Source organism: Lycium ferocissimum, chromosome 12, assembly GCF_029784015.1.
Source record: "Lycium ferocissimum isolate CSIRO_LF1 chromosome 12, AGI_CSIRO_Lferr_CH_V1, whole genome shotgun sequence".
NCBI classification, from domain to species: Eukaryota; Viridiplantae; Streptophyta; class Magnoliopsida; order Solanales; family Solanaceae; genus Lycium; species Lycium ferocissimum.
Window position 1 is genome coordinate 53,460,338 of NC_081353.1, and position 18,571 is coordinate 53,478,908.

The following is an 18,571-nucleotide window of genomic DNA, read 5'->3' on the forward strand; positions in this document are numbered from 1 at the left end:
CCTTAGCCAAATTCAGACTACATAAAGAAACTTGCCAGGGGCAGTTACAAGGGGAGGGGCGTGCTTGGCATGTGCCGGCAGTTATATTAGGTGCATTATACAGATTCTAAGGGAGCACTTCGCCCATGTGGGAAAAGCCTTCGGAAATTGGCCTCAACCGTTGCATATGCCGCGGACACTGCGTAACCATAACATGTGTCGCGCGCATGCTTCGCCCATGTGTTGTGCGCATGCCTTCTGCGCATATGCCATGCGCGTGCCTAGCCCGAATTCTGCCTCATGGCTTCGCCCAACACTTAGAATATTTTTCACCAAATGCCATGCCAATTCCTTGCCTTGCCCACCTGCCTAGGCCCCATGCAGCCCATACCAACACCCATGTCTGTCTGAGCCGACCCACTACCTGCACACATGCCCGCCTGGTACTATGCGTGTGTTCGTGCCATTGACATTCGTCAAGCTGCCTTGCCAACACCCAAACACCTTGACTTAGCTGCACACCATGCTATAGGCTTGCAACCCCGCACATTGCTTTCAACACCCACATAAGCCCATGTGAAGGGGCAGTGTACAAGCCCTTGACACTGCCCACACATGCGTCTAAGTCCGAACTTAGGGGTCTAACAAACCACTCCCACCAGTTGAACTCAATATCCCCGTCGAGGTTGTCTTAAGGTAGTCCTCCAATTGCTTGTCGAACTGACATAATGACCTTGTCTTCTCCCAAGTAGCATCAGCTTCTTGTTTACCCTTCCAATGAATCAAAAATTATGTCCGTTTATTCTTCTTGCCCATGCCAAGTACCCGGTGATCCAATAGTTTCTCAATTTTGGCTTCAAACTGTGTGCGCACCACAGCCGCTCCCTCTTTGCTTTGTTTCTGCCCGGATCCTCAACATTTTCATAATAAGGCTTAAGAAAACTCACATGGAAGATCGGATGCAACTTCAACCTTTCAGGTAGCTTTACCCACCTTTTGAACCACTTCAGACGGTCCATTATACTTAGGAATCAAACCCCGCTGCCTGCTCTTACTTGTAATCCGTTTCCATATTTGACGAGTAAGCTTCAACAACACTTTATCACCAACATTGAATTCCAGTGATCTTCTATGCTGATTTGCATACTTTTTCATCCGTTTTTGGGCCTTGCGCAAGCTGTCCTGCGCTTTTGCAAGCATCTCATACTTATCCCTAGCGTAACGATATGCAGCAGAGCACTTGCCCCGAGTCTTCTGCTTAGCAACATCCAGTGGAGTCATAGGCTGTCCGCCTAGAACCAGCTCAAACAGACTCATCTCTATTGCTGACGACTTATGCAAATTATAGCAAAATTGTGCAGTATCCAATAAGTCTACCCAATTTCGTTGACTTGCCGTCATATAATGCCTCAGATATTCCTCCAATAAGTGATTTATTCTTTTGGTTTGCCCATCAGTTTGAGAATGGTTCGCCATAGAGAATTTCAGATCAGTCCCTATGATGTTAAACTATGTAGTCCAGAACCGACCCGTGAACTGTGTATCCCTATCACTGATAGTATCATCTGGCACTCCAAAGAACTTAACCACATTTTTGTAAAATAAATCTGCAGCAGCATCAGACGAACAAACACTAGGGCAACAATAAAGAAAACATATTTTGAGAACCTGTCCCCCACCACCATGATTGATGCCATACCGTTTACCTTCGAAACGCACTAATGAAGTCCATCGAAATAGACATCCAAGGCTTTTCAGGAATAGGAAGAGGCTGCAGCAAGCTCGCTTCCTTTTTGCACTCAGTTTTATCTAGTTGCCAAACCAGACAAGTCTTCACATAAGCTTCTATATCATCTTCCATTTTCGGCCAGAAATACACCTTAGACAGTAAAGCCAACATTCGTTCAACACGCGGATATCCATCCCAAGTAGTGTGATGCTCCTCTTTCACCAGTTCTTTACGCAATCCACCACCTTGATGTACCATGATTCCCCCCCCCCCCCCCCTCCCCTTTCGAAATGGAGTAGAACACCCTCGATCCAATACCTCCACATTGTCCCATCTTTAACTTGACTCATTAACTTAGTGTATAATGAGTCATTTACAGCACAAAGTCTAGTTTTTTCAGTAAAATCAGATTCCAACCTAGAAATTGAACACATAGCAGCAAATATCTCTTTTCTACTCAAGACGTCCACAGCCTAATTGTGCTTTCTCAGCTTATGCTCCCACACAAAGTCATATTCTGCCAAGAATTCTTGCAAACTGGCCTGCTTGGGACTTAGTTTGCGTTGCATTTTGAAGTAAGTATTAGTTAACATTATTCGTCCGCACCACAAACTTCATCCCTAGAAGATATACACGCCATGTCTGCAAACAATGTACCACATGAACCATATCCTTTTTACGAGTAGGGTATCTCTGTTCTGCATCGTTCAACTTTCTGCTTTCAAAGGCCACGGGGTGACCTTCCTGCACCAATACACCTCCAACAGCCTTGTCAGAAGCATCAGTATGCACTTCAATTGGCAGCTCAAAATCAGGAAGCCTTAGAATAGGTTCTGATGCAATAACCTCCTTTAATAAATTGAATGCACCATCACATTTTTCAGACCACGCCCACACCACATTATTTTTCTGCAAATCAGTCAAAACAGCAGCCTTCTTTGAGTAACCCGCAATGAACTTGCGATAATAGTTTGCCAACCCAAGGAATGACCTCAAGTCCTTCACACTGCGCGGCGCCTGCCAATCAACAATAGCCTGCACCTTCTTTGGGTTCATCCTCACTTGGTTCAGACTGACCAAGTGCCCAAGGAATTTTATTTCCTGTTGAGCGAACTCGCATTTCTCCATCTTCACATAGAGCTTGTACTCTCGCAACCGAGACATCACCATGCTCAAGTGTTTAATATGTTCATCCAAAGAGCAGCTATATATTACAATGTCATCTAAGTACACTACTACAAAGTCATCTAGGTACTCAAATAAAATGTCATACCCAGTCTCCACTGGGACGGACTACATTCTACATACATACTATAGTCATCTACTGTAAACATTTAATCGTCTACATCTCGTAGTAGACTTGTAAATCTCTTAACATGAACTGTAAGATGTTTTATCCATATGATCAGAATACCAAACCGGTACATGACTGAACCCAACCACAGACTTTTATGAAACCTCTAAGAACCTCTGACTGACATAACCTAGTCCGGACAGGGCCCCGACCTACACATAATCTCTATACATATAAGTACAAGACCTAAATCAACTCTAGGAAGAAGTGGCGCTTACACCATCTCGTTGAACATCTGTACAATCTAGAATGCACGCCGTTAGTACGCAGATATCGAACACTGCAATGTGAAACATAAACAAATGCAGTGCCCCCGGCCAAGGGAATTCAGTACCGAAAGATTATACCGAGTACGAAAGTCATACATAAATTGTATACAATAAAACTGAAGCCGAGAAAGAGTAACTGAAAGATAATCAAACTAAATCGTAACGGATGACTCTGTAAACCAAATCATAACGGATGACTCTGTAACTCTCTATGGGGACTTATCATAAATCTTATTGTACTTCTGTCTTCCTGAATCTTTTGTTGTCTTTCTGGTGATATCTTTTGGGTCTCTATGTGGAGCGATGTTCTGGAATCATTCACTATAGTACTTGGGATCATTATTCATTAGATTTTTTCTTTCAGGACTTCCTGTCTTTCTTTACGTTCTGTAAACTTGTAAGCTATTCCTGGCTAAAGAGATGCAACATGTGATATCAATGCAATGATTTATATATGAAATGCTCGTGATGGTAACTATGTGTTTCACAGACTGTCCATAGGACCCATCGATATATACATAGCCCCGAAGGCAACATGAATGGTCCGAAGACAGTGCATAGCCCGAAAGACAAATGTAAAGGATTATGAATGCATACTATGCGATGCAATGCAATGGTCATATGTCTAACTTAGCACACACACGTTAGTGGTCTTTCTACCTAGTCGTGATCCATGGGGGATTCACAATGCCCATATATCTTGTTGCGGCATGCAACCGATCCAAATATGTATATATATGTTGCGGCGTGCAACCCGATCCAAATATGTATATATGTTGTGGCGTGCAACCCAATCCATAATATATAGGTTCGAATGAATGCATGTGTGCAACAATATCAAGATTCATAACAATCACATGAGTATCAGTCAACAACAATAGGTTGAAGATTTCCTCCACATTTTAAGAATTCAAAAGGATAATATTACAAGTAGCAAGTATAATCTTTTTAGTGGTAACTAGAGAGGACGTAATCAAGTATATAAAATACTATAATGACACTGAGATGTGATAACTAAACAGTGGATAAGGACGGCTTTATCACTTCAAGTGTCCGCGTCACCCCTTCTAATCTCTCTTTTGATAAGAATATATATATGTATATATACACACCGACCTCAGATTTGCTAAATTTATGTTTTTCTTTATGGCTTCACCGAAATGTGCATCCAGGTAGCTAGATTATTGGTGCCCAAAGAATATGAAAAGATGGTGAAAAGATCACTGACAAACAACACACTTGCAAATGCAATAGTATATATTGAGAAATACCCCGCTCAATTTTCAGTATTGTTAGGATGATGTACTCCCTCTGTCCCAAAATTGTGTACGTACACGACACAACCCTTCTTCGACTTGTGAAACCGATAACACAGAATTGACATGCTCTTATAGTTTTTAGACTTTACAACTTATGCATACGAAACAATAAATTGGAAGTCGTGCCGTAGTGGCGCGACAAGAAATAGCCTTACATATCTTGATTTAAGCTTTGAATACTACGACGAGTCAATCCCTCCGATAAACGTTTAACCTTATATGCTCATACGAGCTCGTAGAAAATTGTATACGAAGCATTGCACTTGGGTTGAAGAGGGAGAAAACATACATCACTTAAATCTCTATCTCTGTATAATAGATAGTATATCTATTTTCATAAAGACCTATTCAGTACCACCACAAAAATGGAATAACGAACTGAAAACTCAATGCGGAAAAGATTGAAAACAAGAAAAATATATTTGCCTTTAGGAATGGTACTAATAGTCAAACTAGTTAGGAAGAGTATAATATATAACTTTTTTTTGTGAATTGAACAAACTTTTGAGAAGGTAACCATTTTATTCTGTACGTGAATTAAAAAAAAGTTGAAAAACATAGAATTTTCATATACACATCGAATGACTATAATAATATAACTAAAGATGAATCATTAAATTAAACTCTCGGGCTTGCCAATTGCTTGACACCACTACTAATAGGTGTCAGCAACATAGACATTAAATGAAGGCTCATCTGGTAATATAATAATTAAATTAATGATAAACTATTCAAAGTCTTATCTTCTTATAATATAATATTAATAAATCACAAAATAACTTATAAATTATAAACACACACTAATATTTCATAAAAATTATGACATCTAAAAAATATAGTTTATCAAATGCTAATTTTTTAAAATTAATATCAAGAGTACAAATTTTTTGTACTATTTATTCTCAAAACGGGAAAAGATATTTTTCTTATAAGAAAGTAATTTCTATTCTTATAATAAATAAAATCCCATTTATAAACTACCTCATATCATGTATATGATTTAAATCATATCCAAAAAGTAGTAGCAATTATAGCTATAAAAAAATCATATTTATCAATTTTTCACAAAAAGGTTTCACTGAAAAGAAAATACAATATCAAGGCTATATATAATCGTTTCAAAATTCATCAAACTTATGGGGTCTTACATCTATAACCTCATGTACGACGTTAATCCTCTGAATCCGTATTGATCAACTCGTGATGCATCTTAACGTAAACGTACGGGATGTTACATAAAATATTGTTCATCAAATTACAGAAAGTAGTCGTGGCATTAGTCAGCCCAAACAACATTACAAGAAACTCATATGAGCCATATCTAGTGACACACAGAGTTTTTGACTCATCACCCTCCACTATCCTTACTTGCCAATAACCAGACCTGAGATCTAGTTTAGTGAACCAGCTTGCCTTGCATAATCTGTCCATGAGATCCTGCACTAATGGGACATGATACTTGTTCTTCACATCTACTTTGTTCAGCGCATGGTAGTCTGCACACATTCTCATTAACCCATCCTGTTTCTTTTGAAATAAATAGGTGCACCATCAGGAGCCTTTGACGGCTGAATCAGTCCCGCTTCCAGCAAATCATTCAATTGTTTCTGCAACTCAGCCAACTCCATAGGAGCCATACGATAAGGAGCTTGTGTAGGGGCAACATAAACCAGCAGCAACTCAATCCTATGATCAATATCCCTCCTTGGTGGCAACCTTTTAGGGAGTTCAGGCGGCATAACATCCTTAAACTCTCCCAACAGTTGTTCCACACAATCAGGCACTTCCACCTTCACATCCGGTTTGATCTCAGCCAAAGCAACAAGAAAGTTTCTTCACCTTTTTTCAAGCCTTTTTCAACAGAAATAGCAAAAATAATGGGGCTCTTGTACTTACTTAATTTTTCTGCCTTGCCATATGGATGAACAACCTTTATGAATCCCGCCATCTTGTCTTACATCACCATAACTCCGTTCAAGTGGGGCATTGGAACGAAGTAGTTTTTTTTCAAGTGTCATGTCGAAATCTCCCAATGGAATTACCATCAAACTATGTTTTCCAGCCCAAGGTCCAGCAAGTACCTTCACATTATACGCTATACCTTCAATCAGTTGGGCCACTTGATTCACAATTTTCATATAAGACATAGTTTTTGTCAACTTCAATCCGAATTTGGCAGCATGTTTGATATCGATAAAAGTGTGAGTAGCTCTAGTATCCACCATCGCCACTAACACTTTATCATCAACTTTCAGTTCTATGTGCAACAACGAAGCATGAGGATTTGTTGATGACTCCCCCGCCGTGTTCACTAATGAAATATGGTTGTTCAAGAGTAAACCCAGCGGGTTTGCCAAAGCAGCAACCACAACACCCTCCTCATTTGTGTTTGAATTCCCTGTAAGCATAACATTCACCCATTCACGATTTGGACAACTCTTGGTCAAGTGAGGCCTGATACGCTCAAATTACACCTATTAATGGTATAACGCGGACGTTGTCAAATATAGTAACCCAACAAGGTTGGGGTCAAATCCCACAGAGAACAATATGTAGGCAATTTAAGCAGATTAGGAATTATCACTAACAATAGCTAGACCGAACGCATCAATGGTGGTTTTTGATAAGGTTTTGATAAAATACGAAAATATAAATTCTAATCTAGAAAGCAAGTAAATTGATCAATGGCCACAAGAGTGGAATAAAGGAAACTACTTCTCAAGTAACGATCCAATATATTTCACGAATTATAAATAATAGCAAGTTTATTTTATTTAGCCTCGGATAATGACTCTAAATTAACTTCTCCCGAAGATTAACTAGATTACCCAATGAAGCATCCCTCAAGCAATAAGGAGCATTAAGAACACCCGAATATGGCTACAAGTGGTATCGCCTATTCCTAGGTCAATTTCATTAGATGAGGGTTAACACCCAAATTCATGTTAATTATTCTATCCTAACCTCGTTCTTCCTCTTCCAAGTTTCAAACAAAGTAAATGGGCAAGTCCTAGGTTAGCTACTCCCTTTCGAGAAACGCCAAGAACAAGAATAATTAAAATAACAATAACTTACTTCGATTAAAAATAATGTCGATCAATAAATAAGCACAACAAGGTATCAATCTTAATTGTCACCAAGAAATTCCATAAACAAGGATTAAATAAAAGAAAGAATATTTATGTAGGAACCACTAGCCTCCAAACTTATGTTTTATGCCAAAGATGTTTAAGAATTGTGGCTTATGAAATATTTATAGGTGTAGGAAAAAATCCAGATAAAATAACTCTCCAAAACTAAGTAGGAAGAAGTAAATATCCAAAAGCGCACCGTCCGTTGCACCAAGTTGATCACTCTTGTTTCTTGGAGAATGCGCATTAAATACATTAGTGCTCTCTCTTATTTTCATCAAAACAATTGCAAACAAATTGGACCAACAGTCATTGCCTCAATCATTACGTAATTATGATGTCTCCCACTTGTCTTTCCCCTTTCTTTTTTCCTTTTTTTTTTCACTTTTATCCAATTTGCTTCAAATATCTTCATCTTTACACCGCTTTATTCCTACACAATAAAAATATAATATTAAGCACAAATCAATATAATTAATACTCAAAAGACAATCAAAAGTACTAATATGTGAGGCAACAATAGCTAAATATATGCAAATTTGGCCTAACATCACCACCCCACATTTAAACTCTTGCTCGTCCTCGAGTAAGCATTAAAATCACTCTCAATAAATCAAGCCTAGGAACACCACCACTTTGGTTGATACAAACAATTAGGCCTCATAGCAACTCAAACCATCAAATATACACTTCACGATCATCATGCAAGATATGCAAGCCAACTCAAGCAAACAACAAACTTCTAACCTCAAAGACGGACTCTAACTCATTAAATTTAAGCTCGCTCACTTACTCACAAGAAGCTACTAACATCACTATCTATCATGAAACAAGTGCCCTCATAAGAAGAAATAGTCCACACACTCAAATCAAAGAATGAATGTAAATTAAGGACTTAGCATCAAAGCACAACTCTGGCACTCACAAAAAAAAATTCACATGTATGCACAAAGAACCATAGGCTTGCCCATTATGTACATCTCTACTAATTAAGTGTGCTCGAATAGAATCAAATAGGACTTTAACGGGTTGTAATGTTGGCTGGGGATGGGGGCGGAAAACTATTTAATAAGTGACTTACACTTCCCTAAGCACTTTGCACTTTTAGACTTCATCACCCATTATTTTCTAATCTTCACTTTATTTTTCAGCCATCTCTTCATCAATTATTTCACTAGAAATTTTCATCATATCAAGAACGCTTCAATTTTTATTTTATTTTCAAGCACTTTTTCTCCTTTTTTTTTTTTTTTTTTCTAAGTGGGCCTTTTCAACACTTTGCAACTATCATTGGTCACCATTTTTTTTTCTCTTGACCATCCCTTTTCTTCAGATTTATCAATTAATGTCACGGTCTATGCTTTCGATCTGCTCCAAGAAGGGTGCAAAAACTAGGGATTCAACAAAAAGGATCAAGGCAAAAAATACGACTAACAAATGAAAGGCTACAGACTCGAAAGGAGCTAACTAGTGGTACAATTTCGAAAAAGGCTAAAATTTACAAGACATATCAAAGAATGCCTATCATCATTTTCTAAACGAGCAACACTTTATTTAGCTTCAATAACATGCAAAGCAAGTTCTAGACTATGATGCAAAACATGAAAATATACAAGAAATCCTACCACACATGGGATAAGTCTCAATCGAGATGGATCGATTACTACCAGGACGGATAGGATCATGACGAACTACAAAATAAGAATAAGCTATATACAAGCCACTATCTTGAGCCTAGGTGTAGGAAAATCTGCTATTTTTTTAATTCCCCGCGCTCACAGAAAGTACTACTCAAGTTGAGCCCAAATATGCTAGTATCCAATAAAGTCGAAAAGGGTCTTTTCTTCTCTCTTCTTTACTACTAAAAAAAAAATTATCCTAAAAATAAAAAAATTACCCGGTTCAAAGGCCCCTCCTCGGGAAAGAACCGAGGCCATAAGAAAACCAAAGGGGCGGATGATGTATGCCGCTAAAAGAGAAAAAGAATCTATAAAAGAACGAACAAAGAAAGAAAAAAAATCTTTTTGAATTTTTATTGGTTTTTTTTTTAGTTATATATATAAGGCTAAGAAAAAAAAAAAAAATCCTATGACATAATCATCCTTGACCTCGAAATCGGAAGTACCCACCCGTACTTAAAAATATGCATTGTCCTCGATGCATTTATAGTAGAAGAAAAAATTAAAACAAGGTGAGAAATACTCCTGAGACCATAAGGCCTAGGCAGAAAAGATAATCCTCAACATTAAGGGTCGGGATGACACCGCGCTAAATTTCAAACATGCTCTCGACTTTGACTTCGGGGGTACTAGGACTTCCCCTAATCTGCAAAACAAAACAACACGTGACACTATAAAAAAAATAAAAAGAATAAAATCTAAAACTATTACACATTGGGTTGCCTCCCAACAAGCGCCTTAGTTAATGTCGCGGCACGACGTGAATCAACTTTATCGCTTTTCTCGCCATTTGAGCTTATGAAGTGGGCACCCAACATTGATTCAAGTTTGTGACCACGAGCAAGGTGGGGGGTGGTAAATAGATGACCACGCCAAAGTAAAATATTTTTCATCTTACACTTCTTGGCTTTCAAGTGAGGAATGTCATTTTGCCTTCTTGAATTTTCAAATTGCAAAATATAAGGCTCTTGGAACTTCTTGAATTACGACATCCTTTTTCCCCCCCGGTTGGAGTCAACACTCAACCATATTTTTCGAACAATGGTTGACTCCAATTTATTTTTCTTTGGCATTCCCAATAAACTCATCTTCATGATTTACCCTTTCATCTTGAGCATTGGGGAGTTCATAATGATTTGCCCATAGATATTTTCTTCGTCGTCATCAAACCAAGTTGGAGACTAGTTTCCAAGTATTCTTTCAAGGCTTTTTTGATTTTCGTTACCCTCGCACAACGAGTGCACTCCATCATGAGTTTGAACTCGCTTTGATTTGGTCATGCTCGCGATAAAAATCACGACTAAACAAGTTTTTATGGAAAGATGCCATTTTTTTTTTTTTCTAAAAATAAAATAAAACACGAAAAACAACTATACAAAATATTCAGGTGTTCGGTTCAAAGCAAGTTAGCTTATTTCCTAAATTAGCCAAAATACGCCAATTGTTCCCGGTAACGGCGCCAAAATTTGATACGCTCAAATTACACCTATTAATGGTATAACGGACGTTGTCAAATATAGTAACCCAACAAAGGTTTGGAGTCAAATCCCACAGAGAACAATATGTAGGCAATTTAAGCGATTAGGAATTATCACTAACAATAGCTAGACCGAGCACATCAATGGTGGTTTTTGATAAGGTTTTGATAAAATACGAAAATATAAATTCTAATCTAGAAAGCAAGTAAATTGATCAATGGCCACAGAGTGGAATAAAGGAAACTACTTCTCAAGTAACAATCCAATATATTTCACGAATTATAAATAATAGCAAGTTTATTTTATTTAGCCTCGGATAATGACTCTAAATTAACTTCTCCCAAGATTAACCTAGACTACCCAATTGAAGATCCCTCAAGCAATAAGGAGCATTAAGAACACCCGAATATGGCTACAAGTGGTATCGCCTATTCCTAGGTCAATTTCCATTAGATGAGGTTAACACCCCAAATTCATGTTAATTATTCTATCCCAACCCCCGTTCTTCCTCTTCCAAGTTTCAAACAAAGTAAATGGGCAAGTCCTAGGGTTAGCTACTCCCTTGAGAAAAACGTTGAAGAACAAGAATAATTAAAATAACAATAACTTACTTGATTAAAAATAATGTCGATCAATAAATAAGCACAACAAGTGTATCGATCTTAATTGTCAAGAAATTCCCATAAACAAGGATTAAATAAAAGAAAAAATATTTATGTAGGAACCCTAGCCTCCAAACTTGTGTTTTATGCCAAAGATGTTTAAGAATTGTGGCTTATGAAATATTTATAGGTGTAGGAAAAAAACCCAGATAAAATAACTCAGTCCAAAACTAAATAGGAAGAAGTAAATATCCAAAAACTGCACCGTCCGTTGCACCAAGTTGATCGCTCTTCTTTGCTCTTCAGAGTATTGCCAGTTAAATACATTAGTGCTCTCTCTTATTTTCATCAAAACAATTGCAAACAAATTGGACCAACAATCATTGCCTCAATCATTACGTAATTATGATGTCTCTCACTTGTCTTTCCCTTTTTTTTCCTTTTTTTTTTTTTCACTTTTATCCAATTTGCTTCAAATCTCTTCATCTTTACACAATTTTATTTCTACACAATAAAAATATAATATTAAGCACAAATAATATAATTAATACTGAAAAGACAATTAAAAGTACTAATATGTGAGGCAACAATAGCTAAATATATGCAAATTTGGCCTAACATCAAGGCCCACCACAAGTCCAGCAACCTTTGTCATTTGCTGAATTCTTCTTGTTCTTTGAATTTCCAGCATCCACAACAGCCTTTCCTTTGTCAGCACCATCTTTCCACCCTTCCTTTCTCCACTCCCCTTTCTTTTCAGCCTTCTTCTTAGACTTAGAAGAAGTAGGAGTTTCAGAAGGAATTCGTGTTGAGTGGTAATCCACTAACGAATATGCCGCCGCAATAGCACTTGGAAATTTTTTCACGTTCTGTCTCCTAAGTTCGCTTTGGGCCCATGCTTGCATTCCTGAAATCAATGTTTTAAAAAGCGAGGGTGTAAGGCGGGGCGTTTTACGTCTGCCTCAGTGAGGGGTAAGCCCCGAGGCACGGGGCGTAAGCCCCATGGGGTTTTAATTTTTAATATTTTATAAAATGATATAATTATAATAAATACTTTTAAATAGGTGAAATAGCGTAAAAAAATTGAAGAAAACTATAAATAAGTATATATATATATATATATATATATATATATATATATATATATATAGCGCTCCACCCTCACAAAAAAAACTAATTAGAACAATCTATTATACGCTACTTATAGGTACAAGTGACTGCTCGTTACTTTTTTGAGATAGTAGAAGACAAGATAAATAATTGGAAAAGAATATATATTAGGCATTCTAACAATAAAAAAAGAACTTGACTTTGAAATCTAATGCTTCAGTTCCTTTTTAAAATATTTGAGTAATTACATGTTGACTTTTGAGAATTTGGGCATTATATTAAGGACTTATTTAACAAATTTCGTTTTAGTTTAAAGAAGTTTTCTGGGCTTACGTCCCAAAGCGCCCCAACAAAAAAAAAAAAAACTCGCCCCAAACGCCCGGGCGTACGCCCCGAATTGCTGGGTGTACGCCCTTTGGGACTTTCGCCCCGACCCATCGCCCCGGGGCATTTTTGGTACGCCCCGCCCCAGGGCTCGTCCTGGGGCTCGCCCCGAAAACGCCTTTTAAAATACTGCCTGAAATAAAGTTGTGCAACTTATCTTCATCCAACATTTTTTGGATGTCCAGCATCAAAGAAGTGAATTCCTTGATATAGTCATGAACATAACCCGTTTGCCTCAACCTTTTCAACCGATCCCTAGCAATCCAAGATGCATTTCTAGGAAGGAACTAGTAACGCATTTCCATATTTAATTTAGCCAAAGTATCAATCCTTGGCCTGCCAGCACTCACATCATCTGCATCCCTTGTTCTCCACCACAATTTCGCATCACCAGCAAAATATATGGTTGTGATGTTTAACTTATCATTTTCAGAAATACGGGCATTGAGAAATATTGTTCCATGTCCCACAAGAAATTTTATAATTTGTTTGCAGATCTTGAACCAGTAAAGGCCTCAGGCTCAAGAATTTTTACCTTGGAGTGGTCATCATGGCCCGAGCCAGAACTAGCCAACGCCCTTTGCAGCACCACCACTTCCAAGTTCAGATTTTCGTTTGCCTTCCTCAAATCCTTGATCTGAACCAAAGCATTTTCACAAAATTCAGCCATTCCTATCATATGTACAACCATTAACTCACGAAACTTAGCATGTTCCATCATTAAGCCATGAATACGACTGATTATAGAAGTCATATCCTCTGCGTTTTCAGCCATCCCCACCAGCGCCTCCAAAGCTGCCACTTTTTCCCTCTGTTCATTGTACGTACTACTTCCGCCAGCCATTGTTCCGCGACCTTAGCCATGCTTTGACACCAGTTGAAACAGAGGTGATTTTTTTTCAATGTCACCACTGCTTGGTAGTTAGCGTCACAACCAACTTCAGCCTTCACGCGCACACACGTGTTTGACGCTTAGATTCAATTTCGGGTTAGCACACAATGAAATAGACACACACGTTTACAGGCAAATGCCAACCTTTTATTATCTCTCAGATATTACAAAGGACTCACTAATTTGGAGGATTACAAAATTGATTCATGCCTTAGCCAAATTCAGACTACATAAAGAAACCTGCCATTAGTTACAAGCAGTTACAGGGGGAGGGGCGTGCTTGGCATGTGCCAGCAGTTCCATTGGGAGCATTACATAGATTCTAAGGGAGCACTTCGCACATGTGGGAAAAGCCTTCAGAAATTGGCCTCAACCGTCGCACATGCCGCACACACTGCGTAACCGTCGCATGTGTCGCGCTCATTACCCTGTTGCATATGCCGCGCTCATGCTACGCCCATGTGTCGTGCGCATGGCTTCTGCGCATGTGTCTTGCGCGTGCCTAGCCCGAATTCTGCCTCATGGCTTCGCCCAACACTTAGAATATTTTTCTCCCAATGCCATGCCATAATGAAGAGTACACATCTTGTAAGCTCCCTCACATAAAATAGGACAAGAACATATAGAAAAATAGGAAAGGATAAACATGCAATTTTAAATAATAACCATTTCATTTTATTTTGTAAAGCATATAATAGTTTGAGATTTAAACAAACTAAACTTATTATCTCTGGTGGGAATCCTAATCACTGACCTAAACATAAGCAACCATATGTACCTCACGGTGCTCTGTTCTTTTAAAAACAAAAATTCCGAATCCATAAACGTAAAATCTTGACTCTGCCTTTGGAGACGGATTGAGCTTCTCACAACAATGTTGTATGAATGTTGATAAATTTGCTAGCAAAAACATAATCGCAACGAAGGAAAATTCAAGGGTGACTATCTAATCGCCCAAATCAATGGGTGCGATCATATATAGTTCTATACTGATACGTGTAGCTTCGGGTATTTGACCGCTTTTTTGCAAGAATCTTCTCTGTTGATTAAGAATAAGTCCAAAATATTCAAAAAATATTTCCTTCCCTTTGTCACTTTTGACCATAAATCATTAACTTTTAAGTTAGATTCAATTGCCGCAATTCGTTCTTTACCTTTCATAATCGTCTATCATTTAATATTTAGAAGTCATAACATCATATACGAATACTATGAGAATCTCAACATCATAACTCAATATCATTTAAAACTTCGAAACGTTCATAATCATGAGAATAGACAACTTTTCCACGTGATAATAGAGCCATTGACTATTTCCTTGTTTAAAGAAAGAAATTAGAGTCGCTTTGGATTGTGAGTTATAAGAGTCGCTTTGGATAGTTAATTATAAATACCTTACAAGTTTTAAGTATTGAAAAATATTTGTAAGTGTTGAAATTAATTTTATAAATAAGCAGTTATGCGTTTAGATAAAATTACAGAAATAGATAATAAACAATTGATGTGTTTGTTAAAAAGTATTGATGAACTATTTTTTTGTTTTGTTAAAATGATAAAAATATCCCTATTTTTTTTATAAAAAAAAAATAATCTAAATATCCTTATATAAAAAGGAGGAACGACTAATAGAAAGTGAAGTTAAATGTTTTATTTTGGGAAAGGTACCTAGAGAGTTAGAATAAATATTAAGGATAAAATAGTAAAAAATAGGATCAAACAAAAAATGCTTATAAACTGAAAAAGAATATGCTAGATGATCACCTTATGACTTTTGATTGATTTAAAATATTAACCAAATGCGTAAACAAACTAAAAAATACTTATAAACCAGCTTAAGGTATTTACAAGCTTAGCCAAATGGCCTCTTATTTTCAAACACTCCTATTACATCAAGAAAAGAGAAGTAACAAGACAACTTGAACAAATCAAACTCGCATATTGCAAGTTGAGGATTAAAGAACGAAATGCTAACATTTTATTTTAGGGTAAAATCAAGGCTAGACACACTACAACAACATCATAGCTAGTATAATTTCACCAGGCAGGGCCTGAAAGGGCTAGACACACTATTAAAAAACTTATTCAACTAAGCAATACAATTCCTTTTCAAGCATTAATACTTAAATATTACTATCATCATCAAATGCTTCAAGACCCTTACCGGTCAAAGTCAACATCCTAAAATCATCACAAACTTTAGCTCCCAAATTAGTGTAAAACTCAACAGCACTTTTGTTCCACTCTGAAGTGTACCAATTAATAGCAGAAATCCCCGTTCTTGTAGCCTCAAATGCCATAGCGGAAAACATCCATTTTCCCAACTTTTTCCCTCTATAACACTCTCTTACATAAAGGTTCTCGAAATTAAAGACAGGTTTCTCGTAAAAACTCGAAAAACACGGATAATACAATATGTATCCAGCAATAAAAATATCACCATTGTGATCAACTTTAAACTCGTCCGATTCATCGTCTTTGAACGAAGAATTAAGGTTAATTTCCTTAACTCCGAGGGTATTAATGTTAAAATGAGCAGGAGGGAAAAAAATAGGTGAAACATCGACTACGAGTGCAGTAACAGGATTAAATTTGGGGTTAAATATACCCGAGGCAATAGAGGTCTCAGTGGATTTTAGTAGATGACCAATGTTGTGATGTGCAGCTAAACGTTGCCTAAGTTTGTAGATGTGTGGAACATCAGATTCAATGGCTACACGAAGTCTAGCAAATATTTTATTGCTAAAGGTTTTTCCCTTAGAAGTTGGAGAATTTGGGGTTGAAGACATAATGAAAGGATGATGAGATCTTTTGAATATGGTTATGGGGGTATGTTTTTGAAAGGTGATTGTAAGCTTGACAATATACTCCTTTTATAGTAAGCAAATCATCTATAAGTCCTTTTTTTTTTCACTAAGGCCACAAAAAGTTGTTGACACTTACCTAATCTTAGTTAGCACTATAAACTTTCCTTTAATAATTCAATTAATACAACAACAATAACATACCCAGTATAATCTCACAAGTGGGGAATGTGAAGGGTGGTGTGTATGCAGTCTTACTTCTACCTTGTGAAGATAGAGAGGTTGTTCCTGATAGACCTTCGTCTCAAATAAAGCATATCAAAATCAGTAAGAAAAGGAAATGCTATAGTGAAGAAGCCATGTAGCAAATAATGGAGAAAAAAACAGTAGCAACAACAAATAATACGATATTCGAAGCAAAGGAAACATGTAATAATAAAATCGAAGAATAAAATAGTAGGAGAGTAATAATAATAATACTAATAAGAGAAACTAGACACCGCTTGACTACTTACTAACCTTTTAACCTAATGCTCGACCTCCATATTCTCCCATCTAGGGTCATGTCTTTGTTAAGTCGCAGGTGTGCCATGTCCCGTCTAGTCACCTCTCCTCAATACTTCTTTGGCCGACCTCTAACTATACTCAAACCCATCATAGCCAACCCTCACACCTCCTCACTAGGGCATCTGTGCATGTCCTCTTTACATGCCCGAACCATCTCAGTCTCGCCTCCTAATCTTGTCCACAACGGAGGCCACTTGCAGCTTATCCCGAATATCTTCGTTCCTAATCCTATCACTCCTAGTAAGCTCATACATCATCTCAACATCCTCATTTCAGCTACTTTCATCTTCTGGACGTGCGAGTTCTTGACCAGCCAACACTTTGCCTCATACAACATAGCCAGTCTAACAACCACTTTATAAAACTTACTTTTAATTTATTTAAAAAAAAAAAAAAAAAATTAATGCTACCAGCCCATGTAGGGTTGTGGCTTACCTTTAAATCTTACCTTTAATTCTATTATAAAAATACAAAAAGTAAGAAGAAACGGTTTGCGACTTGAATTTTTTTGGTTTCACCGGTGTCCGGTACAGGCATTGGCGACACTAAATACGGATTTGCGTTGGGAAATTTCATATTAGGTGGTGGTAAAGCGTTTTCTAACAAAGGCAACTCCACACCTAACAAGGATCGAACCTGAAATCTCTAATTAAGGGATGAACGAGTACTTGTCACAACATCACAACCTTTGATATTTGTGTAGTGCAAATTTTCCTAGCAGCTAAATTCTCAGAAAAGATCAAAATTATAGAGTTCAGCCTAGGATTACTCTGAATAGATATATTATTTCATGACAAGGTACGTTTGTTTTATTCGAAACCAAATTTTTTGTTATAGAAACAAAAACGAAGCTAAAACATTTACATTTGCTAAAAGGTTTTTAATGTTTTCCTAGTATGTATCGATAAGTTTCTTCTTCATTTGGTTATATTATCCTGGAAGAATTTATCTTTAAGAAAAACGAGATGAGTAGCGGACTATAGGAGAAGAAATGATTCATCTAAAGATTTAGTATCTGTTAACTTCCTTCTGCATCCTTAAACACTGATCAAGTGCAGGCTCAAATGGTGACAAAAGTTTTTACCTCTTGTTCACGGAAATAAAAGGAAGTATTAGCAGGAAGGATGCACAGTCAAATACTTCTTCTGTTCCAAAATACTTGTTATTTTTTGCTTCTGGAGAATCCATTGACTAATCTTTGAAGCTAAATGGATTAAACTAATTTGATATTTTACAATTAAAAATTTAATATTCGATAAATATACCAGGGGAAGAAG

At 37.2% G+C, this 18,571-nt stretch overlaps 1 protein-coding gene across 1 annotated transcript; it reads right to left on the reverse strand.

Annotated features, from left to right (window-relative positions):
- Positions 1–15,735: 15,735 nt before the first annotated feature.
- Positions 15,736–16,730, reverse strand: LOC132041167 (tyramine N-feruloyltransferase 4/11-like). Its single transcript, XM_059431989.1, has one exon. It carries the CDS (start codon positions 16,710–16,712, stop codon positions 16,047–16,049), a length of 666 nt encoding a protein of 221 aa, XP_059287972.1. The 5' UTR covers positions 16,713–16,730; the 3' UTR covers positions 15,736–16,046.
- Positions 16,731–18,571: the final 1,841 nt, after the last annotated feature.